Source organism: Hemitrygon akajei, unplaced genomic scaffold (assembly GCF_048418815.1).
Source record: "Hemitrygon akajei unplaced genomic scaffold, sHemAka1.3 Scf000034, whole genome shotgun sequence".
NCBI classification, from domain to species: Eukaryota; Metazoa; Chordata; class Chondrichthyes; order Myliobatiformes; family Dasyatidae; genus Hemitrygon; species Hemitrygon akajei.
In genome coordinates this window covers 11,842,245-11,868,985 of record NW_027331920.1, presented here as the reverse complement: position 1 = coordinate 11,868,985, position 26,741 = coordinate 11,842,245, and the positions used below count along the sequence as shown (strand labels likewise).

Sequence of the window (26,741 nt, the reverse complement as noted above, 5' to 3'; positions counted from 1 at the left end):
CCGTACTAAAGTTCATGTAGACAACGTCCACAGCCTTTCCTTCACCTACTTTGCTGGTAACCTCCTCGAAAAACTCTACAAGATTCATTAAACACGATCTACCATGCACAAAGCCATACTGACTATCCTTAATCAGCCCTTGGCTGTCCAAATACTTCTAAGTCCGATCTCTCTGAACATCTTACAATAAGTTACATACTACTGATGTCAGGATCACAGGCCTGTTATTACCTGGTTTACTATTGGAGCCTTTTTTAAACAACGGAATAACAACAGCTACCCTCCAATCCTCCGGCACTGCACCCGTGGCTGAGGACATTTTAAATATTTCTGTCAGTGCCCCTGCAATTTCTACACTGGTCTCTTTCAAGGTCCGAGAAAATATCAAGTCAGGCCCGGGGCATTTATCTTCCTTTATGCGCTGTAAGGCAGCAAGCACCTCCTCCTCTTTAATCTCTATTTGTTCCATGACACTACTGCTTGTTTCCCTTCCTTCCATATACACTATGCCAGTTTCCTGAGTAAATACTGATGCAAAAAAACTGGTTAAGATCTCCCCCATCTCGTAAGGCTCCACACATAGACGACCACTCTGATCTCCTAGGGGACCAATTTTGTCTCTTAGTATCCTTTTACTCTTAATATACTTGAAGAAACCCTTCAGGTTTTCCTTCACATTATCTGCCAAAGCCACCTCATGTCTTCTTTTTTTCCTTCCTGATTTCCTTCTTTAGTATTTTCTTCCATTTTCTATACTCTTTAAGTAAATCATTTGCTCTTTGTTGACTCTACCTGCTATACACTTCTCTCTTTTTCTTAACCAGATCGCCAATATCCCTTGAAAACCAAGGTTCCCTATGCCTGTTAACTTTGTCTTTAATCCTGGCAGGAAAATGCAAACTCTGCACCCTCAAAATTTCACATTTGGAGGCCTTCCACTTACTGAAAACATCCTTGTCAGGGGAAAAAAAAACTTATCCCAATCCACTCTTCCTAGATCTTTTTTCATTTCCACACAATTAGCCCTTCTGCTAGCACCAGACCTATCCTTATCCGTAATGAACTTGAAACTAATGACATTATGGTCACTGGACCCAACATGTGCGCCTCAAGTATTGCATCCTCTCTCGTAGGTACCTCTATATATTGATTTAGAAAACTTTCCTGAAAACATTTCACACACTCCAAGCCATCTAGCTCTTTTACAGTTTGGGAGTCCCAGTCAACATGTGGAAAGTTAAAATTCCCTACTATTACAACTTCCTGTTTCTTACATCGGTCTACTATCTTTATACAGGTTTGTTTCTCCAATTCTCTCTGACTATTGGGCGGTCTGTAATACACCCCTATTAGTGTGGTCACACCTTTCCCGTTCCTCAGCTCCACCCATATGGCCCCTGTAGACAAGCCCTCCGGGCTGTCCTGTCTACGCACAGCTGTGATATTTTCCCTGACTAGTAATGCCACTCCTCCCCCTTTCATCCCTCCCCCTCTATCACGTCTGAAACAACGAATATTTCTATCATGTATAAACCTTAGGTAAGAAGTTATCTTTTTGTATTAATGTATTAAAAATAAATTATACATTCTACCTATTGAACCTCTTACTAAAGGATTCATATTCCAAATAGTATCCAACAAATCAGATTCTTGCATATATGGGAACTTAATTATTTTTGTAAAAAATGTCTAACCTGAAGATATTGCAGAAAGTGTGTATGAGAGAGAGAGAATATTTGCTAATTAACTCTTCAAAAGTCATCAATCGACCATCACAAAATAAATGAAAATAAATAAATCTGCAAAAAAAATCTTCTTTGATATGTGCCAATAACTGTTTAATTCAATTTAAAATTGTTCACTGTTACTATTTAACACAGGAGAGACTATCCAAAATATTTCCTAACATAAACAATTATTGCGATAGGTGTAAATCTGAAGTAGCCACTTTTTCACATATTTCTGGTCATGTTCTTCATTATTTTCTTTTGGAAATCTTTGCTTTCTATAATTTCTAAAGTTCTGAAAATTAATTTACAATCTAATGTATAAACCTTTGATTTCTGTCTGTACATGCAGTTCTCGCATGACCTTTATCCTCCTCCACCTCACTATCTGCTCTAACACTCTGGTTCCCCTCCCTCTGCAAATCTAGATTAAATTCCCTGGAGCAGCACTAGCAAATTTACCAGCAAGGATGTTAGTCCCACTCCAGTTCGGGGGCAAACCGTCCCCTCGGAACAGGCCCCACTTCCCGGGAACAAAGCCCAATTGTCCAGAAACATGAAGCCCTCCCTCCTGCACCATCTCCTTAGCCATGTATTCAGCTGCACTCTCCGCACATTTATATTTGCAGGGACTTTACTCCTGACGCCGCTCCCGGGACCCGACCCGTTTACAGACCCGGAGCGGAACCGGAGCTGATTCTCAGCCACTGGTTTTCATCCACAGTCCGGAAGAAAGGATAAAGTTTCTCCGTGAATTTATTCCCAGCGAAGGTGTGGAGATGGGACTTGGTCTCGGGGTTGTAAAATGAAACTGTCCCGGACTCGTAACTGAGATAAACTCCCACCCTTCAGGGGATGGGACCGGCAGCGAGACGGGACTTGGGGGAGGGGAGAACGCGGGACATGTCACAATCCCGATGTAACACGTCACCAACCCGCCCGATGACCCAGAATCCGGTCTCCGGACTCAGTCTGACCCGTCCCTTCCTCTTCACAGACTCTGCGGCGACTCCCAGACACCAGAACCGAATCTCCGTCACCTCCACCTCCCAATACTGTCTCCCCGACGTGAATCCCGCCGATCCCAGCACACAAAGCCAGATTGTGAATCTCTTCCCGGTGTCAGGGAGATCCCTCCGGGTCCCGGTCCGTCTCACACTCTTCCGATCCTCAGACACCTCGAGCCGCGGATGCGCCGTTTCCACATCCAGGGTGACAGAGACTGGGGGGAGAAGCAGAGAATTAAAGAGTCCCCGGGGATCGGGGAGAGACTCGGGCAGCGCGGCCCCGGGATCGGGGGGAGACTCGGACAGCGCAGCCCCGGGGATCGGGGAGAGACTCGGGCAGTGCGGCCCCGGGGATCGGGTGGAGACCCGGTCAGCGCGGCCCCGGGGACCGTGGGAAAGGCCTCGACAAAAGTGAGTCAAATAATAATGTCTCCCCAAGGGTTTTATGCTGGACAGGGGAAACATCCTCCCTCTCTCCTGCCTGTTGACCCCTGAGAGAATTTTGTGTTTCCATGAGATCTCCTCTCATTCTCCGAAACTGGGAACAGAGAACATAGAGCAGTACAGCACAGGAACAGACCCGTCATACAATGTTCACATTTATTTGTGAGTGTGAAGTGGGGCAGTGTGATGGTTTGAGACAGTAAAGGAGGTGATAATGGGAACCAGTAGGGGAGAGATGAATGGCAGATTGAACCAGGAGGGGGAGGGGTGCAAAGCCTGTGGGTGAACTGAGTGTGTAGACGTAATGAGAAGCTGGAGGGGGCAAAGATGGCAGATGAGGATGACTTTGTCCCCTTTCCCAGAACCCCATCCCTCGCAGCCCCTCATTAGGACAGGGGATGAATTTGCAGGGACCCTTAAGCAACACAGGTCTCGATGAAGGGTTTCAGTCTGAACCTGTTTACTCTTTTCCACAGAAACTTCCCGGCCTGCTGTTCCCCCAACAATTTGTGTGTGTTACTCTGCTTTAAATATACTCAATTATTTGGCCTCCACAGTTGCCTGTGGCAGATTCACTATCCTGTGGATAAAAGAATTCCTCCTCATCTCTGTCCTAAATGGACATCCCTATAGTCGGAGCCTGTGCTTACCGTTCTCGACCCACCCACATCCTCCCAACATCAACTCTCTCCAGACAGGTGTCAGAGAGATCTGGGGAGACCCTTCATCAGGACCTGTGTAGCTTGGATTACCAGCATCTGCAGATTTTCTCCTATTTGATTTTTAAAGCGAAGTTAATAAGTAAACTTCTTGATTAGTCAGAGTCTCAAAAGTTATGGGGAGGAAGTGGGAGAATAGGGTTGAGATGGATAATAAATCAGCCATTCTGCTAAACTCCGGTGAGTACAGGCCCAGAACCATCAAACACTCCTAATATGTTAACTCTTTCATTCCCAGAATCATTCTTGTGAATCTTCTGGACCCCCTCCAATGCCAGTACGTTTTCCAATAGAAGGGACCCAAAACTGTTCACAATACTCCGTGTGGTCTGACCAATGCCTTAAAAAACCTCAGCATTACATCCTTGCTCTTGTACTCTAATCCTCTCGAAATGAAAGCAAACATTGAGTTCGCCAATCTTACCACTGACACAAACTGCAAGTTAACCTTCAGGGAATCCTGCACAAGGACATCCATGTCCCTTTGCACCTCTGATTTTTGAATTTCGCCCTGTTTGCAGAATTGTCTATGCCTTTATTCCTTCGACCAAAGTCGTACCTGCCTAAGTTTGTACCTGTCAAACTCTACCTGTGCTACAAGGTCCTTATTACGTATACTGGTGGATTCAAATAAGACCATAAGTCAAATAAGCAGAAGCCGGCCCTTCGAATCTGCTCCACCATTTAATCATGAGCTGATCCATTCTCCCATTTAGTCCCACTCCACCACCTTCTCCCCATGACCTTTGATGCCCTGGCTACTCACATACCTATCAATCTCTGTCTTAAATACACCCAATGACCTGGCCTCCACTGCCGCAAGAAATTCACAGATTCACCACCCTCTGGCTAAAAAAATTTCTTCGCATCTCCGTTCTGAATGGGTGCCCTTCAATCTTTAAGTCATGCTCTCTCGTACTAGACTCCCCCACCATGGGAAACAACTTTGCCGCAACCACTCTGTCCATGCCTTTTAACATTCGAAATGTTTCTGTGAGGTTCCACTTCATTCTTCTAAACTCCACGGAGTACAGTCCAAGAGCAGTCAAATGTTCCTCGTATGTTAACCCTCTCATTCCTGGAATCATTCTAGTCAATCTTCTCTGAACCCTCTCCAATGTCAGAACATCCTTTCTTAAATAAGGAGCCCAAAACTTCACACAGTATTCCAAGTGAGGTCTTACCAGTGCCTCAACATCACATCCCTGCTCCTATACTCTATTCCTCTAGAAATGAATGCCAACATTGCATTCGCCTTCTTCACCACCGACTCAGCCTGGAGGTTAACCTTAAGGGTATCCTGCACGAGCACTCCCAAGTCCCATTGCATCTCAGAACTTTGAATTGTCTCTCCATTTAAATAATAGTCAGCCCGTTTATTTCTTCTACCAACGTGCATGACCATACACTTTTCAACATTGTATTTCATTTGCCACTTCTGTGACCATTCTCCTAATCTATCCAAGTCTCTCTGCAGACTCTCTGTTTCCTCAGCACTACCATCCCCCCCACCTATCTTTGTATCATCAGCAAACTTAGCCACAAAGCCATGTATTCTATAATCCAAATCGTTGATATACAACGTAAAAAGAAGCGGCCCCAACACTGTCCCCTGTGGAACACCACGGGTAACTGGCAGACAACCAGAATGGGATCCTTTATTCCCACTCTCTGTTTCCTGACAATCAGCCAACGCTCTATCCACATATGTAAATTTCCAGTAATTCCATGGGCTCTTATCTTGTTTAGCAGCCTCATGTGTGGCACCTTGTCAAAGGCCTTCTGAAAATCCAAATACACAACATCCACTGTATCTCCCTTGTCTAGCCTACTTGTAATTACCTTAAAACATTTCAATGGGTTTGTCAGGCAGGATTTTCCTTTAAGGAAACCATGCCGAGTTTGGCCTATCTTGTCATATGCCTCCAGGTATTCCGTAACCTCATCCTTGACAATTGACTCCAGAACTTCCCAACAATTTCTCAAGCTAACAGGTCTATAATTCACTTTTTGCTTCCTTGCCCCCTTCTTAAATACCAGAGTGGCATTTGCAATCTTCCACTCCTCCGGAACCATGCCAGGGTCTATTGACTTTTGAAAGATTATTGCTAATGCCTCCACAATCTCCACAGCTACTTCCTTCAAAAACACAAGGGTGCATTCCATCTGCTCCTGGAGATTTATCTACCCTTAGACTATTCAGCTTCCTGAGTACTTTCTCTGTCGTAATTGTGACTGCGCAAACTTCTCTTCCCTGACACCCTTGAGTGTCCGGTATACTGCTGATATCTTCATCAGTGAGGACTGATGCAAATACTCGTTCAGTTCCTCAGCCATCTCCTTATCTCCCATTACAATTTCTCCAGCATCATTTTCTATCGGTCCTATATCCACTCTCACCTGTTTTTTTACTCTTTATATACTTGAAAAAGCTTTTAGTATCTTCTTCGATATTATTTGCTAGCTTCCTTTCATAGTTCATCTTTTCCCTCTTAATGGCCTTCTTAGTTTCCTTTTGTAAGCTTTTAAAAACTTCCTAATCTTCTGTCTTTCCACTAATTTTTGTTTCCTTGAATGCCCTCTCCTTTGCTTTTACTTTGGCTTTGACTTCTTTTGTCAGCCACAGTCGCATCCTTTTTCCATTTGAAAATTTCTTCTTTTTTGGAATATATCTGTCTTGCACATTCCTCATTTCTCGCATAAACTCCAGCCACTGCTGCTCTGCCGTCCTCCTGCTAGTGTCCCTTTCCAGTCAAATTTGGCCAGTTCCTCTTTCGTGCCACTGTAATTTCCTTTACTCCACTGAAATACCGACAAATCGGATTTCAGCTTCTCTTTGTCAAATGAACTCAATCATATTACAATCACTGCCTCCTAACGGTTCCTTCACCTCAATCTCTCTAATCACCTCTGGTTCATTACAGAATATCCAATCCAGTACCTCTGATCCCCTAGTGGGCTCAATAACAAGCTGTTCTGAAAAGCCATCTCGTAGACATTCTACAAATTCTCTGTCTTGAGATCCAGTGTCGACCTGATTTTTCCAATCCACTTGCATGTTAAAATCCCCCACAATTATCATAACACTGCCCTTCTGGCAAACCTTTTCTATTTCCTGTTGTAATTTATAGTCCACCTCACTGCAGCTGTTAGGAGGCCTGTATATAACTGCCATCAGGGTCCTTTTACCCCTGCCATTTCTTAGCTCAAACCATAAAGATTCTGCGCCTTCCGATCCTATGTCACCTCTTTCTAAAGATTTAATACCATTTCTTACCAATAAAGCCACGCCACCCCCTCTGCCACCTGCCTATCCTTCCGATACACCGTGTAGACGTTCAGCTCTCAGAGACATGCATCCTTTAGCCACGTCTCAGTGATGGCCACAAAATTATACCTGCCAATCTGTAGCTGTACGACAAGATCATCCACCTTATTCCTTATGCTGTGTGTATTTAAGTCCAGTATTTGATAGTTTTTGTTTTGATTGCACTGCAACTCATCCCAGTGGCTACAAATTTGCTCCATCACCTGCCTGTCCTTCCTGACATCTTTACTGCTCACTATCTTAGATATATTTCTGTTTTTCCCCTCATGTGCTTTATCATTCCGGTTTCCCATCCCCCTGCCATATTAGTTTAAACCCTCCCTAACATCTCTATTAAACATTCCCTCTATGATATTAATCCCCTTCGGATTCAGGTGTAACCCGACAGCTGGCTGCTCGCCCTCTCCCTTCAGAATATTCTGGACCCGATCCGAGACATCCCGTACCCTGGCACCTGGGAGGCAGCACACCATGCGGGTATCTCTACCAGGCTCACAGAATCTCCAGTCTGTTCCCCTGACTATGGAATCCCCTATGACTACCGCATTCCTCTTCTCCCTCCTTCCCTCCTGCACAACAGCGCCAGGCTCAGTGCCAGAGACCCGGTCACCGTGGCCGTCCCCTGTCAGGTCATCCCCCTCAACAGCATCCGAAACGATATACTTGTTACTGAGGGGGGCAGCCACAGGGGTGCTCTCCACTATCCGGGCATTTCCCTTCCCCCTCCTGACAGTCACCCAGTTTTCTGACCCCTGTAGCCTAGGGATGACTACCTCCCTGTAGCTCCTGTCTATCACCTCTTCATTTTCTCTCATAAGCAGTAGGTCATCAAGCTGCAGCTCCAGATCCCTAACACGGTCTCCGAGGAGCTGAATCTCGGTTCACCTGGTGCAGATGTGGCTATCAGGGAGGCTGGAGGTCTCCCAGGATTCCCACATCTGACACCCTGAAAAAGCACTAACCCTGCAGACATGCTACCTAATTCTACAGGAATGAAACAAAGAAAGATAGGTCTACTCACCCACTTACTTCACCAAGCACACGAACTTTTTAAACCGTTAGCTAATGTGCCCTGCTGTTCCCCCATCCGTCCGGGCCGATTTGCCAAGGGGAGAAAAAGAGTCGGTGCCTCGCTCTCGCCACTTCTCGTTACCGCTTAAGCCCGTTGAGCCAAAGCCCTACACTCTGCTGCCATCCACTCCGCTGCCCACTCTATAGGGTGGTCATCTTTTTAAACTCTCAGCGCTGTCCTGCGCAAACTCGCCGTTCTTGTACGCAAAGTTTTTTTTAAAAAACTGTCTTCCTTCAGAATTTAGCTCCCACGCCGCCCTTCTTGTCCCAATCTAAAAAAACACCTTCAGTCCTGTATTCATCAGCCTATTCCACACTGTCCACATGAAATTCAGCAAGGCCTTTGATGTCGATGATAGACCACACTTGGAGTATTGTCTGCATTTCCAGTTCCCGAATATGGGGAGGATGTCATTACACTGGTCAGGAGGCTTCAGGAGGATGTTACCAGGACTGGGGGCTTGGGTTAAAATCAGAGAGTGGATAAGCATGGGCTATTCAGCTGTAGTATAGGATGTTCAGGTATGACCCCTTATCGAGGTAAATCATTCATAAGGAGCTTAAATAACGTTTCTTTTTCCAAGAAATGTGAGTACAGAACCAGAGGCCTCGGATTGAAACTGAGACGGGAAATTTTTCTGAGTGGTTTATCGGGTAACATTCTCATAGAGAGGGAGGTTGGTAAATGGAATTTGCCCTCAGACGCTGTAGAAACAGGTAAAAATAAAATATTTTAAAATAAATTTGGGCAGGTACACAGATGGGAAATGGTTAGAGGGATGGGGGGGGGGCAAACACACACAAATGGGCCATGCTCAAGAAGACATCTTAGTCTTGCAGATTGATGAAGTGGGCCGTGAGTTCAACATCCATCAAACCCTCCCAGATCATCCTCCTGAGGAATCTCACCCCGGAGTCTGTCTGTGAAGTGTTGATGTGACGTCACGTCAGAGGGCAGCTCAGTGCCACAGAACAGACAGACTGAGTAAGGACGGCAGATTTCAATCCTAAATGGGAGTTTGTGCCTATTTCTGTGGCCGTGTGTCACACTTGATTGAGTTGTTTAAATGAATAAATGACTGTCTCTGAAGAGACTGATTTCCATGTTACTGAGGGAAATAACAACGTACGTTTCTGAGGCTCTGACTACAATCTGCCAGTACTTCCTGTGTATGTGTGTGAGGGAGCTTTGCCAGGCCGGTTATACTGTGTGTGCTTCTCCCGAGATGAAATCTTGACCCATGTCAATGCTCGTTGGTGTGTCCGAGCTCATTCTCACAATGCTTCAATGTAGTGGTCTGATCACCATAAGACATAGGAGCAGAATTAGGCCGTTTGCCTATCGAGTCTGCTCTGCCATTCAATCATGGATGATCCTTTTTTTCCCTTCTCAGCCCCACTACCTGGTCTTCTCCCCGTAACCTTTGATGCTATGTCCAATCTAGAACCTATCAAGCTCTGCCTTAAATACACCCAACAAGTTCCAAAAATTCACCAGCTGCTGGCACAAATTTCCCCGCATTTGTTTCAAATAGACCCCCCTCTATCGTGAGGCTGTGACCTCTTGTCCTAAACTCCACCACCATGGGAAACATCCTTTCCACATCTACTCTGTCTAGGACTTTCAACATTCGAAAGGTTTCAATGAGATCCCCCCTCATCTTTCTAAATTCCAGCGAGTACAGACACAGAGCTGTCAAACGTTCCTCGTATGAGAACACTTTCATTAACGGAATCATCCTTATGAAATGAACCTTCTGCAATGCCAGCACATCTTTTCTTTGATGAGGAGCCCAAGTTCACAATACTCAAGGTGAGGCTTCACCAGTGCCTTATAAAGCCTCAGCATCACATCCCTGCTCTTGGATTGAATGCTATCTAAACCACAGATTTAAAGCCAGGAGCAACAGGTTCCGAGACAGCTTCTTCAACCAGGCCATCAGACTGATTAACTCATGTGGACAGAACTGTATTTCTATGTTATATTAACCAGCCTGTTGTACATATTATTCATCATAAATTACTATAAATTTCACATTGCAATTTAGACGGAGATGTAACGTAAAGATTTTTAATCCTCATGTATATGAAGGATGTAAGTAATAAAGTCAATTCAATTCAAATCAATTTCATATTTATTTTTTTCATCCCAATCATTCTTTCAGTTCCTCTCTGTAGATATTTAAAAGCTTCCCAAGCCTCTGTCTTCCTACTATTTTTTTTGTTTTGTTGTATGCCCTCTCTTTTGCCCTTACATTAACTTCTCTTCCATTGTCAGCCACTGTTTTACTATTTTGCCATTTGAGTATTTATTTATTTTTGGAATACATCTATCCTTCACCTTCCTCATTTCCCCAGAAACTGACACCATTTCTGCTCTGCTCTCATCCCTGCCAGCATCCCTGTAATTTCTTTCACTCCTCTGAAATACTACAACGTCAGACTTTACTTTCTCCTTCTCAGATTTCAAGTTGAACTCAGTCATGTTGTGAGCACTGCTTCCTAAGGTTTCTTTTAACTACCCACCTCTGGTTCAATACATAACACCCAATCCAGTAGAGCTGTTCCCCGAGTAGGCTCAACGAGAAACTGCTCTAGAAAGCCATCAGATTGCATTCAACAAATTCACTCTCTTGAGATCCTTTACCAACCTGATTTTCCCAATTGACCTGCATGTTGAAATATCCCATGATTATCATAACATTGTCCTTTTCATCAGCCTTTTCTATTTCCAGTTGTAATCTGTGGGCCCCAACACACTGACTGTTGGGAGGCATGTATATGACTGCTGTCAGTGTCATTTTTACTTTTGCAGTTCCTTACCTCAACCCACAAGATTCAACATCTCCCAATCCTATGTCACATCTTGCTGGTGTTTTACCAGCAGACCCACACCACCCCATCGGCCTTCCTTCCTTCCTCCGATACATTGTGTAACCTTGAACATTCAGCTCCCAACTACAACCATCCTTCAGCCACGATTCCGTGATGGCCACAACATCACACCCGACAATCTGTAATCGAGCAACAAGATCATCCACCTTATTTCTCATACTCCATGCATTGAGATATAACACTTTGTGTACTGTATCTGCTACCCTTTTTAATTCTGCATCCCTAATGCACTGATACTCACCCTGCTGGCTGCAATTTTGTCCTCACATCTGTCCGCCATATCTGACAGTCTGATTGCACGCTATCTTTGCATTTTACCATCAGTCCTCTCCTTTTACTCCAGTTCCCGACCCCCCCCCCCCCACCCAAATTAGTTCAGACCCTCCCCAACAGCTCTATAAAACCTCTTTGTGAGAATATTGTTCTCGCTTGGGTCGAGGTGCGACCCATCCCTTTTGAGCAGGTCATTCCTCCACCAGAACAGATCCCAATGATCCAAGAACCTGAATCCCTGTCCCAGCACCATCTTCTCAGCCATGTTTATCTGTCAAATTATCCTGTTTCTACCCTCACCAGCACGTGGCACAGGCAGCAATCCAGAAATTACAACCCTGGGGGTGCTGCTTCTGAGCTTTCTACCAAGCTCTCCAAATTCTATTTTCAGGACCTCTTTCCTTTTACTTCCTATGTAATTGTCACAAATTTACCAAAATATCTGGCTCTTTTCCCTCCCTCTCTAAAATGCTGCGGACACAATTCGAGGCATCCCTGACCCTGGCACCCAGGAGGCAACATACCATTCGGGTGTCCCGTTCACATCAATAGATTCTCCTGTCTGTTCCCCTGATGATTCAGTCCCCGATCACGACCACTCCCCTCTTCTGCCTCTAACAACAGTGAGAGTTGCTGATCCGGAAGAGGGAAGACCTGCGTCAATCAGAGTCTGCACTCACAGGGCACATGAAGGACTTGTGTATTTTCCTGACAATCCCTGTCACCACACTGATACCTGTTTTTATTCCCTGCAATATTATCATCAGTATTAAATTCCCAGCTCCTCTGGTAAATCCAAACTTATGTCCTGGTGTGTTAGTGCATTTGCCTGGGATCGAGACACAGTGGTTCATCTGCCAGTCCCGTGTATTGGTTGTATTGTGACCCTGTGCTGGTGTGTTCAGGGGTCTGACATCTCCAGCTGACCATATGACAGTGATGCCTCCCAGTCGGTGGGGTTGATGTGGAATAAACTTCAGTTCCCCTTCAGCCCAGTATTACAGACAATCTTTGCCTCAAATTGGAACTAAATTGAACTTCATAAACAAGGAGAAATGAATCTTTGAAAATTTTACCTCGATTAATGGCATCAAGCGTTTCTCTCAGCACTGTGTTCAACAAATAGAGGTGATCGAATTTTTCAACCGGTAGGGTCTCATCTGTCACTGCCAGTTCCTGGACATCGTCATTAATCCTGTAAATATTAAACTGCTGGTTATAAATTGCTATTCTGAAATATTTTACAAATCCATTCAGGGTTTCAGTAAAGAGCCTGTCCTACCTTCTGTTCCGACGAGCTTCCTCCTGAAATAAATAAAAACAAATCGGATTAGACTTGGACTTACTATCCACATCCTGAATTTCATCCAAATCATTACCAGGTGTTGAAAATTCCCACTCCCGCAATCACTCACACACACCGACAATACAGAACCACGGGGTAAATTACAGGGAAAGTTTCTGAATGTCAGACCATTACTGAGAGGATGAAACTTACAGGGAAGACAGGACAGGCTGTGCATTATCATCTGGATATGACGTCAGTGTGATAGGATGGAGGAATTGTAGATCAGTGATGTATGTGATTGTGTGCAGGTGGAGGAAGTACCTCTATTTATGGGGAGACTTGTGAGGTGATGTAATTCCAGATGGATTTTTAACAAATTCCACAAGAAATTTAGTGAAGAGGATGTGGAACTCATTGCCACAGGAGTGGTTGAAATGGAACAGCAGAGATTGAATGCAATGGGGAGGCTGGATAAACACGTGAGGGCCCAGGGAGTTCGGGGCACTGTTGCTGGGTGCAGTGAGTAGGTGGCAGGAGGATTGTGAAGCAGGGAAATTGAGAGGAGGAAATGGGCCGAATGGCCTGGTTATGTTTTGAACGATTGCACGTTCATTTGAATGTTATCTGTAAAAGTAAAGAGACAGTATTAGTTTCCCTAATCAGGCGGAAACCGGAAATAGAAGATAAGTCTGATGTGTGGGTCAAATTCTTTGTTCTCACTGATTGACAAAGAGACCCTCACACTAACCACACCAGACACACTCACAGCCTGTGACTGGAACCGGGAGTTAATTAGAGTTTTAGGGGATATTTAATGCAGAATTAAGGACACAGTCAGCAGCTCTGTGTTACGATCAGAGTAAACAAGTTCAGAGAAATTTGCATTCTGTCCTGGGATGTACAGAAGTTGTGGAAGTCCAGTTTGGGGACAACAACAACCCTGAATAGATGCATCAATTCTCTGGTGAGAAACAGTTTACTGCCATTTGTAAATGCTGTGTGTATGAGCAATGCATCTGTTTTCTGTCCGCATTGTATTCTGTGTTACGTGTTTATTACGATAACCAGTCACGTGAGTGGGGACGTGGTAAAAGCGAAGGGAATAAGTTACGTATTCATACTTTGTTCTGCACAGTTTTGAGCTGGGGACGGGCGGATGTCATTCTGTTCTTGACTGCTGTGTTGCAGCTTACTTTACAATGAATTACCCTGAAGTTTCATCGCTTCAAGATTGTATTTTGCTAATGAAGGACTGAAAACGTATCTTGGACATTTTGAAATGTCATTATTGGAGTGATGGGAGGGCGCATCATGCAGGTATAACAATATATGTGAGGTCGCCAGCAGCGGCAATTGATTTGTTAGAATTGGCCGCTGTGCTGTGTTTATTTCAAATATACCACTGTTCATGTAGTGCCCTTTGACAGGAACAAATTGAAATAGAATCCCTCACCTTGAGAAATATCACACTGTCTTTTTGATCCATCTGTTCCTTTAACTTCGAGATTTCCTCCTGAATAAACCTTATATTCTCTTGAATCTCCCGAAGATTTTTCTCCATTGGGTTGAGAATCCTCTTCTCTTCTTCCCTGAGATCCCTGAGTAAGCTCTGCTCTTTCTCAGTGATAATCTGGCGCAGTTCAGCAAACTGGGATGTGATGTGGGACTGAACGCTGTGTGACTGTTCCTGTCGAAGGAAAGGTGAAGATTAATATACTGCATTGCTGTGCTCTGTTTCCTTTTGTCGTTAAGTTCGGTCTATTGGAGTCCATGCTACTTCTGAGAGCATTCCCGCCAACACCATTCCCTCACGTTTTCCTGAAACGTATTCTCACTTATTGACCCATAAACTCCCATCTGATTCACGCACACCCTCCCCACCTTTACAGGGTTAACGGCAATTAGCCACTCATCCGGCATGTCATTGGGATGTGTCGGAGTCTCTCATGGTCACAGGGAGAGCATGCAAACTCCACACAGACAGCAGCAGAGGTCAGGATCGAACCCAGGTCACTGGAGCTGCGATATTCTGCTATTCCGCATTAAAAGGAGCAAAACTCGACAGTAAGATCAGAAATTCCGCTCAGGAAGCCTCACCCGAACTCCGGAAATCTTCTCTTTCTGTTGCTGCTCCTTTTCCTGGAAGTCTGATTTCTTTTTTGTGAGAGAGTCTAAGGAAGATTTTAGCTGATTCTGGAAGTCAGAGAATGAAGGAAATAGAAACAAAGATGCATCAAAAGAAACAGGTGATCAAAGCCGATTATCACACAAAATGCCGGAGGAACTCAGTGAGTCAGGCAGCATCTATTCAGGGGAAATAAACAGTCGGTGTTTCGGGATGAGAACCTTCATTTGGACTGGGAAGGAATGGGACAGAAGCCAGAATAAAAAAGGTTGGGGATGAGAACCAGCTGACAGGTGACGGGTGAGACAACGTGAGGGGGAGAGTGGGGGAGGGTGATGAAGTGAGAAGCTGGGAGGGGACAGGTGGAAGAGGTAAAGGGCTGGAGAAGAAGGAATCTGATACGAGAGGACAATCGACCATGGAAGAAACGGGAGGAACTGGGCTGTTTGGACCCTGAATGGTGACAAGGAAGGAGGTTAGGAGTCAGGTGGAGCACTTGTCCCGCTTGCAGGTGTCGGTGCCAGGAGGGAGATCAGTGGGGAGGAGCGAGCGGATCAAGGCGATACAGTACGTGGAGCGCGATCCGTATAGAGAGCGGAGAGTTGCGGGGTGAGGAGGTGGGCTGTGGGACGGAGAGATGTTAGAATCCCGTTGGAGACGGCGGAAGTTGCGGGGTGATGGTATTTAGAAGAAAGGAAATGTGTTAAGTATAAAATTAGCGTTAGTTTTTACCATGTAGTTTTTAACAGCTTCTTTAATCGGCATGAAGCGGTGCTCTCGGTGTTCCTGCGCATCTCTACAGACCAGACAGATCAGTGTCTTGTCCGTTTCACAAAACAGCTTCAGTTCTTCCTCATGTTCCTCGCAGTGACGTTTACTTTCCTTCCCTTGCCGATTCAGGTTTAGATTCCGAACTTTTTGTGTTAGATTTGCTAAGGCCCGATTCACTCTGAGGGTGCGGTCAGCAAACACCGCTCTACATTCCGGGCAGGAGTTTCTCTGCTCCCTTTCCCAACACCGTGTGATACAAGAGCGACAGAAGTTGTGTCCGCACTCCAGTGATACCGGATCGGTGAAGAAATCCAGGCAGATGGAGCAAATTACCTCCTCGCTCAAACTCTCGGCCGGTCCTTTCGAAGCCATGTTAACTCCCAGCACTTCCTGATTCAGAATGCTTTCACTTTCGGGGAGCTGCTGATCCCCTGTAGTACCGCGATTGTCCACTACGCGCGCTGCAGTCTCAGGGAGTGAACATTCTGCTGCTGGATGTGTTCAATGGGAAGTAATAGTGGTAATTTCCATCGCAGGGTGGGATCAGCAACAACACATTAAACAGATCAGAACAGAAATGAAAACTCGGCTCCGAAAGTAGCGGCGCTGGGCCTGGGGGTTGCAACCTCGTCCCGAAAAGTGGCAGTGCACATAAATGTCAAATGAACCTCCAAAGGCCTCATCTCTGCGGTCGGAAGGATCTTCCCCTGGAAGACGATTGAAGTCCTGCGGTGAAAGGAGAAGCCACAGGACCGGTAACCTTCGCCCTGTACAGCGGACTCTGAGGAGCTGCTGTTGGCGGCCTGTGTCCCGGTAAGCGTGATGGGCTAAAGAAGAAGCAGAACAGAAATGAAGCCGGAGAGAAGAGCCTGGTTCAGTCTGAGGCAGGACTGAAAGGGACAAGTTCTGAAAAGAGAGGCACAAGAGACTGCAGATGCTGGAATCTCGAGTAAGAAACTCGAGGGACTGAGCGGGTCAGGCGGCATCAGTGCAGGGAAATGTAAAATCGACTTTCAGGTCGAGATCCTTCAGCTGGACTGTCTCAACCGGAAATCTCGATTGCTATTTCCCTCAGATGCTGCCTGACCCGTTGAGTTCCTCCAGCAGCTCATTTTTTAAATATAGTTTTTCTCGAGGTGTAAAGACTGGGGTGTAAAACAGGGGTTAAGTAACTATTTAAAACAACTATTAAATGAGTTCATGCCATGAAAGTGGGGATGTCGACAGAATATTGTGCTGTGACAAGACAGATGCTGTGTCTGCAGGGAAAGTACAGGACTGGACATTCCACGTCACAGGGTGGAAAAGATTATTTTGGTCGGTGAAGTCCTGAAGAAACTTTCTGACTTTACCCATGTCTGTCCCAGCTCCAGGGAAAGGCCAGTTTCCACAATTCTGGCCAGACGTTGATGTTTTTTTTTAACATAAACATTATTTGCCATGGAATATTGACAGGGATAAACCGTGCAATGCCTTTACCCGAGGATCAGTGAGCCTTCTGTCACGCAGCTGCTGTGGCACAGGCCCTTGCATCTTTCTCCACAGATCTTCGCCAGCCCACAGTCCGCAAAGAGGTGAGTGACCGTCTCGTCTCCACTGCAGTAATCTCGGGGCAGCGCGCTGTGGGAGTGATCTCTGGGCATGCAGCAAGGATCAGACTGGGAGGGCCCCTCTCCCCCAGGTTTGGCACGATGATTGAAGTAGTTCATCGCCCTCCTGATGAACCGACACAATCTATTATATTCATCCCAGTGCATTCCGGTTGGAGCCCAACCAGCCACTGAGCACATCGACATGAAACCCTGTCGGAGTAGAGTAACATCCATCATCAGAGATGCTCACCACCCAGGCCAGGCTCTTTTCTCGCTGTTGTAATCAGGTAGAAGGTACAAGAGCCTCAGGTTTCGCAGCACCAGGTTCAGAAACAGTTACTACCCCTCAACCATCAGGCTCGGGAACAACACAGGATGACTACACTCACTTACCGTCCATTGAGATGCTCCCACAGCCAATCATCGTAACAAAATGAGTGAAATCGGAGGTGGTTTGACTGAGACTGATCGCACTGGGCCTGTCTCAGAATTACAGAATTAAAGGGACAGGCTCAATCTCACAGGATATTGACAGGGTCGGGGCAGGAATGATGTTTTCCCTGGCTGGGCTGTGGAACCAGGGTTCACAGACTAAATATCACGGTTCACCTCAGCAGGACTGAGATCAGGAGAAATTTCCTCACCAGTGCAGCGTATCTTTGGAATTTCCTCCACAGGGTTTCTAAATTTAATAGACATATTCTGGGGCTCAGCGCTGATGGGGACATTGCAGGAAAGTGGTGTTGAGTTCAAAGGTCAGGCATTGAAAGGGTTCAGATGAATTTCACGAGGATGATTCCAGGTATGAAAGGTTTATTATACAAGGAACGTTTGATGTCTGTGGGTCTGTACTCGGTTGCATTCAAAAGGATGCGGGGAATCTGATGGAAACCTTTTGAAAATTAAAAAGTAGACAGAGTAGATGTGGAAAGGATGTCTTCCATGGTGCGAGTCTCGGACTAGAGGCACAGCCTCAGGATACGGGGGCGCCCGTTCAAAAACAGAGATGCGGAGAAATGTCTTCAGCCAAAGCGTGGTGAATTTGTGGAATTTGCTTCCACATGCAGCTGTGGAGGCCAGGTCGTTGGGTGTCATTAATGCGGAGATTGATAGGTTCTTGATTGGACATGACAGCAAAGGCTACGGGGAGAAGCCGGGAACTGGGGTTGAGGAGGGAAAAAGGATCATCCATGATCGAATGGCGGAGCAGACTCAATGGGCCAGGCGGCTTAATTCTGCTCCTGTGTCTTATGGTTTTATGTTCTGAGTGAAGGGCAGAACAGGCGCAAGGGGCCGAATAGCCACGCCTCCTCCTGTTTCTTATTTTCTAAATCACCAGTTTAAATCACCAGATTTTCTAAATCTCCGGATCCGGAGATCCGTCAGCACCCGCTGCGCTTATTTCATGTTCCTGTTATTTATTGCTATTTATTTATATTTGCATTTGCACAGTTTGTTGTCGTCTGCACTCTGGCTGATCTTTCACTGATCCAGTTACAGTTACTATTCTGTAGATCTTCTCTGTGTCCGCAGCAAAATGCTTCTCGGGGTTGTAAGTGGTGACTTATCTGGATTCTGATAATAAATTTTACTTTGAAATTTGAGTTTCGGGGAACTACCTTTGATCCTGAGAACAAACTGTGACTGACATCTCCAACTCCCGGTAGCAGGCCGTCCTCACACACACACAGCCAATCAGTGACACCACTGGGAGTCTTGCTCCTTTTGGCTGAGGAATGTTAGTGGACGGGATACTGAATGTTTGGAGCGGTTCGAGGTTGGGAACGGGAAGCGAGTGGACCCGGGGAGAGGCCGAAGACTGGGACTGTACTTCGGGTAAAGGTTGCAACACCTGCCGGGGTTTTGAATCCTTCCGATGGCAGAGACTGGCGGAGATTTCGTGAGATGTTTCAGCCACACGGAGGGTGCCCAGTCTTTCGCCGCCGTGGATCGGGGCCTGTTGTCGGGGGTTAAAATCCCAGACCTGTCTCCTGATGCTGGGAGACCGATGTGACCCACAATCGGACAGGCTGAAAGCCAACGGAGATCAAATCGCAAAGGTAAATTTGTGCTTTGGAAGATATGAAATAGCAGCAGGCCTGACCATTCGGCCCCTTGCAAATGTTCTGTCTTTCACTCAGATTGTGGCTGATCTTTGACCTCAGCGACACTTTCCTGCAACGTTCCCATCTTCGCTCAGCCCTTCAATATTCCTTGTGAATTCAGAAAACCTATGGAAAAAATCCAAAGATTCGCCGCACTCCTCATCTAAGTCCTGGAGATGACATCGGATTCTGAGTCTGTGACCCTTATTCAACACCCAGTGAGGAAAAACGTTTTTTCCTGCCCCCACCCTGTCAAAACCCTGCGAGACGGTGTTTGTCTCAGTCAGACCACTTGTTATTTCTCTAATTTTGAGACAGGCCCAGTCAGTATAATCTCTCTGAGGACACTACCGCACCCCCCAAATCAATTGGGAATACCTTCACTTCATCCCACCAGTGACTCTGGGAGAGAGACCAGACGCAGTGTTCCATGTACGCTCTCACCAGGACCCCATATACCTTCAGGGGAGATCTTTATTCTTCTATTCAAACCTTCCTTCCCATTCAATGCTCTTCATTTAATATCGAACTCAAACAGTGAACAGACACAACACAGCCTCAGCCATGAATTTAAAGGGCAGGTGTTGCAACAGTTTGAGCTTCATACCGGGGGCCACGGAGCAAGCAGGGTGTCACAAAGGGAGGAATGTGGGAGTGTTGTTTGGTAAATGGCAGGATACTTGGTAGTGTGGAGGAACTGAGGGATCTGGGGGTACATGTCCACAGATCCCTGAAAGTTACCTCACAGGTAGATAGGGTAGTTAAGAAAGCTTATGGGGTGTTAGCTTTCTTAAGTCGAGGGATAGAGTTTAAGAGTCGTGATGTAATGATGCAGCTCTATAAAACTCGGGTTGGGCAACACTTGGAGTACTCTGTCCAGTTCTGGTCACCTCAGTATAGGAAGGATGTGGAAGCATTGGAAAGGATACAGAGGAGATTTACCAGGATGCTGCTTGGTTTAGAGAGTATGGATTATAATCAGAGATTAAGGGAGCTAGGGTTTTACTCTTTGGAGAGAAGGAGGATGAGTGGAAACATGATAGAGGTGTATAAGATATTAAGAGGAATAGACAGAGTGGACAGCCAGTGCCTCTTCCCCAGGGCACAACTGCTCAGTACAAGAGGACATGGCTTTAAGGTAAGGTAAGGGGAGGGAAGTTCAAGAGGGATATTAGAGGAAGGTTTTTCACTCAGAGAGTGGTTGGTGCGTGGAATGCACTGCCCGAGTCAGTGGTGGAGGCAGATACACTAGTAAAGTTCAAGAGACTACAAGACAGGTATATGGAGGAATTTAAAGTGGGGGGTTATATGGGAGGCAGGGTTTGAGGGTCGGCACAATATTGTCTGCCGAAGGGCCTGTAATGTGCTGTACTATTCTATGTTCTACGTTATATGTTCTATGTCTGAGCCCAGCTGTGTGTGTTTGTGTATCTGAATCAGGTTTAATATCACCGGCGTATGTGGTGAACTTTGTTGTTTTGTCACAGCAGTACATTGATTCAATTCAATCCAAGTCTCTCCCAAAATAGGAAACATCCTCTCCATATCCACTCTATTAATCCTTTCACCATTTGATATATTTCAATTAGGTCTCCTCTCATTCTTTTGAATTCCAATCAATACAGGACCAGAACCATCAAATACTCTTCATATGACAACACATTTAATTTGGGAATCATTTACGTGAACCACTTTTGGACACTGTCCAGTTTCAGCACATCTTTTCTAAGATAAGGGGTCCAAAACCGCTGACAGTACTCCAAGTGGGGCCTCACCAGTGCTTTCAAAATGTTCAACATTACATCCCTGCGTTTATATTCTATTCCTCTTGAAATGAATGCTGACATTGCATTTGCCTTCTTCACCACAGACTCAATCTGAAAATTGACCTTTAGGGAGTATTTGGAAAATAGTCAGCCCCGTCATTTCTTTGACCAAAGTGCATGCTGATACCCTTTGCTGAAACTGTATTCCATCTGACACTTCTTTGCCCATTCTCCTCATCTGCTGAAGACCTTCCATAGCCTCTCTATTTCCTCAAAACGACCTGACCCTCAACCATCTTCATATCATCTGAAAACTTTGCAGCAAGGTCATCAATTTCATCCTACACATCACTGACATTTAACATAAAGAGTATCACTCCCAACACAGACGACGGTGGAAACCCACTCGTCAAGAGGCTCCCTTTATACCCACTCTTTGCTTCCTCTCAATCAGCCACGGCTTTGTCCATGCTGGAATCTTTCCTGTAATACCATGGGCTCATGGGTTGTTAAAGCAGCTTCATGTGTGGCATCATGACAAAATCCAGGTAAACATCATGAATCGATTCTACTTTGTTTGTCCTGCTTGTTATTTCTTAAAATAATTTCAACAGTTTTGTCAGGCAAGATTTTCCCTTCAGGAAACCATGCTGACTATGGTCTATGGTCTATTTTATCTTGTGACTCAGACCTCATCATTAATAATCTACTCTAGCATTTTCCCAATCACTGAGGACAGACTAACTGGCCTATAGTTTTCTTTCTTCTGCCTCTCTCCGTTCTTGAAGAGTGGAGTGACATTGGTAATTTTCCATTCTTGCTGAACCATTCCAGAAGCTTGTGATCCTTGAATGTTCATTACTAATGGGTCCACAATCTTTTTAGCCACCTCTTTCAGAACGCTGGGGTGTACACCATCTGGGTCACGTGACTTATCTAACTTGGCCTTTTAGTTTCTCAAGAACCTTCACTCTGGTTCCGGTAACTTTGCAAACTTCTGACTCCTGACACCTGGAAGTTCCACCATTATGCTGGTGTCTTCCTCAGTGAAGACAGACACAACATACTTATTCAGTCTGTCTGCCATTACTGACTCTCCTGCGTTGTTTTCCTACCGTCCGATATCCACTCTTCCCTCTTTTTTACACTTTCTGTATCTGAAGGATCCACATTAGTTTGGGATGGAAAAAGCTACTCGGAATTGATGAACTTGCCCTTGTCGTTGGGAAATTGGCAAATTACTGATCTCTCTAACCATCCACACTGCCAAGAGATTAAAGTCTGATTCTGATTCTGATTATATTCTGTGTTCAAATTTGACCTGCAGAAATGAATCTCTTCATCGGTGTGGACCTACATCTGCCACTTCAGAGTTCTGCATCTGAGGAGAGGAAATAGATTGCTGAGCCTCTGGCTAGGATCATTATGTCCTCATTGTCCAGGGGAATGGTACCGGAGGATTGGAGGGAGGCAAATGTTGTTCCCTTGTTCAAAAAGGGCAGTACGGATAGTCCGGATAATTATAGACCATTGAGCCTTACATCTGTAGTGGGAAAGCTGTTGGAAAAGATTCACAAAGATAGGATTTACTGGCATTTAGAGAATCATGTTCTGATCAGTGACAGTCAGCATGTCTTTCTGAAGGGCAGATCGTGTCTAATAAGCCTGCTGGCGTTCTTTTTGGAGGTGACCAGGTATATAGATGAGGATCGTGCAGTGGATGTAATCTACATGGATTTTAGTAATGCATTTGATAAGGTTCCACACTGTAGGCTTATTCAGAAAGTCATAATGCATGGGATCCAGGGATGTTTGACCAGGTGGATTCAGAATTGGCTTGCCTTCAGAAAGCAGGGAGTTGTGGTGGAGGGAGTACATTTGGATTGGAGGGTTGTGACTAGTGGTGTCCCACAAGGATCAGTTCTGGGATCCCTACTTTTCATGATTTTTATTAACGACCTGGATGTGGGTAGAAGGATGGGTTGGCAAGTTTGTAGAAGACACAAAGGTTGGTGGTGTTGTGGATAGTGCAGAGGATTATCAAAGATTGCAGAGAGACATTGATAGGATGCAGGAGTGGGCTGAGAAGTGGCAGATAGAGTTCAACCCGGAGAAGTGTGAGGTGGTACACTTTGGAAGGACAAACTCCAAGGCAGAGTGCAAAGTAAATGGCAGAACACTTGGAAGTGTGGAGGAGAAGAGGGATCTGGGGCTACGTGTCCACAGATCCCTGAAAGTTGCCTCACAGGTAGACAGAATAGTTAAGAAAGCTTATGGGGTGTTAGCTTTCATAAGTCGAGGGATAGAGTTTAAGAGTCGCGATGTAATGATGCAGCTTTATAAAACTCTTGTTGGGCCACACTTGGAGTACTCTGTCCAGTTCTGGTCACGTCACTACAAGAAGAATGTGGAAGCATTGGAAGGGTACAGAGGAGATCTACCAGAATGCTGCCTGGTTTAGAGAGTATGGATTATGATCAGAGATTAAGGGAGCTAGGGCTTTAATCTCTGGAGAGACGGAGGATGAGAGGACAAATGATAGAGGTATAGCTGATATTAAGGGGAATAGATAGAGTGGACAGCCAGCGCCTCTTCCCCAGGGCACCACTGCTCAATACAAGAGGACATGGCTTTAAGGTAAGGGGAGGGAAGTTCAAGGGGGATATTAGAGGAAGATTTTCTACTCAGAGAGTGGTTGGTGCGTGGAATGCACTGCCCGAGTCACTGGTGGAGGCAGATACACTAGTGAAGTTTCAGAGACTACTGGACAGGTAGATGGAGGAATTTAAGCTTAGGGAGGCAGAGTTTAAGGGTCGGCACAACATTGTGGGCCGAAGGGCCTGTACTGTGCTGTATTGTTCTATGTTCTATCTAATTCTCGCTGGAATCTCTCTTTTAATTTAATTTTTTATTGAAGGCACGACACAGTACAGAAAACGTAATGCATTACATTTTCCTCCATTTTGCTTTTATACCTTACCCCTAAACAACACCACAATGTCATCAGTGGGGCCTTCTGGGAGTTGTAGTCATTTGTCATCGCGCGCTCCCTGTCAAAGCATGTTTCGTCAGCCACCACAGACGTCACCGAAACAGACCCACTGAAGCGCGAAGGGGAATCACACCCGTCCTTGTTGGCGCCGAGGCCGGCGACACCGACAGAAGCGAATCGCTGATTTCCGCCAAGGCGATGGAGCGGAAGAGGAGGGGCTGATTATGGGCCGATTTCCTCTAGCCTATCGTAGCTCAGACGTAACACTGACCCCTGCTGTCATTGGCTGTAGTGACTGTCGCTCAAAGGGAACTCAGAGGGTGATTAGTTTATGTGAACGTCAGTCAGCCTTCCTGTCTTTATGAGTTTGGATTTGGATTTATAACGGGACAGGAAGCAAATTGGGAGAAATGTGAGTTTTTATGTGATGGTGCATCAGTCTCCGAGTTACATTATTAACAATAAAAGGGCAAAGGCCGTGGTGAGGAAGGAGGCGATTTACTGGAGGTTATATGGAGATAAAATTGGAAGGGATATCAAACTTGGGGATGTTTGGGATATGATTTAGAAAATGGGGGGATTTGTGGGGATCATAATATTCCAGTCTTAATATTCCAATATTAATGAGGGCAAAATGATTGTTACTGAAACAGGGAAGGTTGTGTTACTGGTTGGGGCATTTGCTGAGATTCACAATCAGGATAATTTAAGTGAAGAGGTTAAACAATGTAGGGATATGTTTTTCAGTGTGTTACGTATTCAGGCAACAATAAATATATATGAGTTAGACAAGGGTTTTTATAACAAATAACACGTTTATTAAACACTGAAAACAAACCCCCCCCCCCAAAATAAACAAACGCTAGCTCAACCGGAATTCAGCTGCTGTGCGGCACATTCACATTCTTAATAGCGCTGCAATTCAAACAGTTCTTAAAGCGGTATTGAAAAAGAACAGTTCTTTAAAGCGGTATGCCGAAAGTAAACAGTTCTTTAAAGCGGTATGCCGAAAGTAAACAGTTCTTTAACGCGGTATGCCGAAAGTTCAAAAGCTCACAGTCCTTTTAAAAGGAGAGACTTTTTAAAGCGATTTAAATTCTCTTCCACGTCGTTGTCCTTCGATTCCCCCGGCGTCGAACTTTCCCACGAAGAATTTTATGAAATATAGCGGTACTTTTATAAGTACTTGTGCTTGGCTCAATGATCCCCTCCCTGAGCAGCCGCTGCACCTCCGACTGAATAAAGGCCCTGTCCCACGCGCTGTACCTCCTGCTTTTAGTTGCCACAGGTTTACAGTCGGGGGTCAGGTTGGCGAACAGCGGTGGGGAGGGATCTTGAGGGTGGAGAGGCTGCAAGTAGCGCAGATGTCGGCATGGTGCTGGGTGGGATGTGTGGGTCGGTGTGTGTGTGTGGTCAGTAGCGGGGTATATGACGAAGTCCCACAAAACTGAGGATTTCTGACAGTAAGTGGTGGGAGGGGCTCGTCATATGCCATAATCACACTTTCGAGGTGGCTCTGGAAGTCCAGTCCCAATAGCACAGGCGCGCACAGTTGAGGCATGACCAGTAGCGCAAAGTTCCGATATTCTGTGCCCTGCACCACCAATGTCGCTACACAACCCACCCGGATCTCTGTGGAATGCGACCCGGAAGCCATGGTGACCCTCTGGCTAACCGGCCGTGTCACGAGTTAGCAGCGTTGCACCAAGTCAGGGTCAATAAAACTCTCAGTGCTGCCCGTGTCACACAGACAACTAGTACTGTGCCCCTCCACCAGGATGTCCATCATTGACCTTGCAAGCTGCTGTGGGACGCTTTGGTCAAGGATTACGGAGGCCAGAGTTGAACCACCGTCTTGGTGCCCGGTAAGCACCGGTGGGTGGTGCCGACTGAGATGGCCGCCCCCATGCCTCGCACGAGGCAGGCAGGCAAGATGGCCGCGACCAAGATGGTGGCTCCCATGCCTCACATGCAGCGCTGCCCGACCCCACTCGCGGTTCAGACTTACAGACCATGGCGAAGTGGCCCTCTTCCCGCAGCAGGAACAGGTCGCTTCTCGGGCCGGGCAGCGTTTTCGGGAGTGCTTTTCGAGTCTGCAGAAGTAACACTCCGCGGACTTACGACTGGCAGCAGCTGTGATCGGTTTCGGGGAGTTCGTGGACTCGCGACTGGCAGCGGCGGTGGTGAATTCCGGTGGGGGATCGCGCGGCTGGACAGCATCAGCGTTGTGCAGAGCAGCCTCCAGCGTGTCGGCCGTCTCGATCGCCGAGCGTAAGGTAAGATTGGCATTTTCCAGCAGCCGCTGGTGCACGTACACTGACCAGATCCCCGTAACGAAGGCCCCGTAATAGCAGCTCCGCATGTTGTTCCGCCGTCAGTCCTCTGCAGTCGCAAGTTCGCACGAGCGTATGTAGGGCTCGGAGAAACTGCCCGCTCGACTCGTCAGGTCGCTGTCGCCGCGTCGCTAAGTGATGTCTTGCGTAGACAGTGTTCACCGGCCGTAGGTACTGTCTTTTGAGGGCGTCCCGTGCCCCTTGGTAGGTCGGCAGGTCTCTGATAAGGGAGAATACTTTTGGACTTTTTCTGGATAGTAGTATTTTGTACATTGTGGCAGGCTCAGTCACTGGAATCGCTTCCA

The 26,741-nt window shown here is 46.1% G+C and overlaps 1 protein-coding gene across 1 annotated transcript; it reads right to left on the bottom strand.

Moving 5' to 3' along the window:
- Nucleotides 1-2,575: 2,575 nt before the first annotated feature.
- On the bottom strand, nt 2,576-26,065 carry LOC140719993 (butyrophilin subfamily 2 member A2-like). The gene is made up of 6 exons (XM_073034904.1): nt 25,977-26,065; nt 19,072-19,270; nt 16,422-16,475; nt 12,747-12,769; nt 12,541-12,659; nt 2,576-2,949 (listed from the first exon to the last, which is right to left on the bottom strand). Exons 1-6 carry the CDS (start codon nt 26,063-26,065, stop codon nt 2,576-2,578), a joined length of 858 nt encoding a protein of 285 aa, XP_072891005.1.
- Between the last annotated feature and the right edge of the window lie 676 nt (nt 26,066-26,741).

Excerpts from the sequence above, each read along its gene's own strand:
- LOC140719993 (XM_073034904.1), bottom strand. The coding sequence starts at position 26,065 with ATGGGAGCCACCATCTTGGTCGCGGCCATCTTGCCTGCCTGCCTCGTG. Across the intron at positions 19,271-25,976 it reads TCAGTCGGCACCACCCACCG|CCTGTCCGATTGTGGGTCAC; the intron begins GTGCTTACCGGG and ends GTTGGCTTTCAG. Across the intron at positions 2,950-12,540 it reads GCTTGATGCCATTAATCGAG|TCTCTGTCACCCTGGATGTG; the intron begins GTAAAATTTTCA and ends TTCTCCCCCCAG.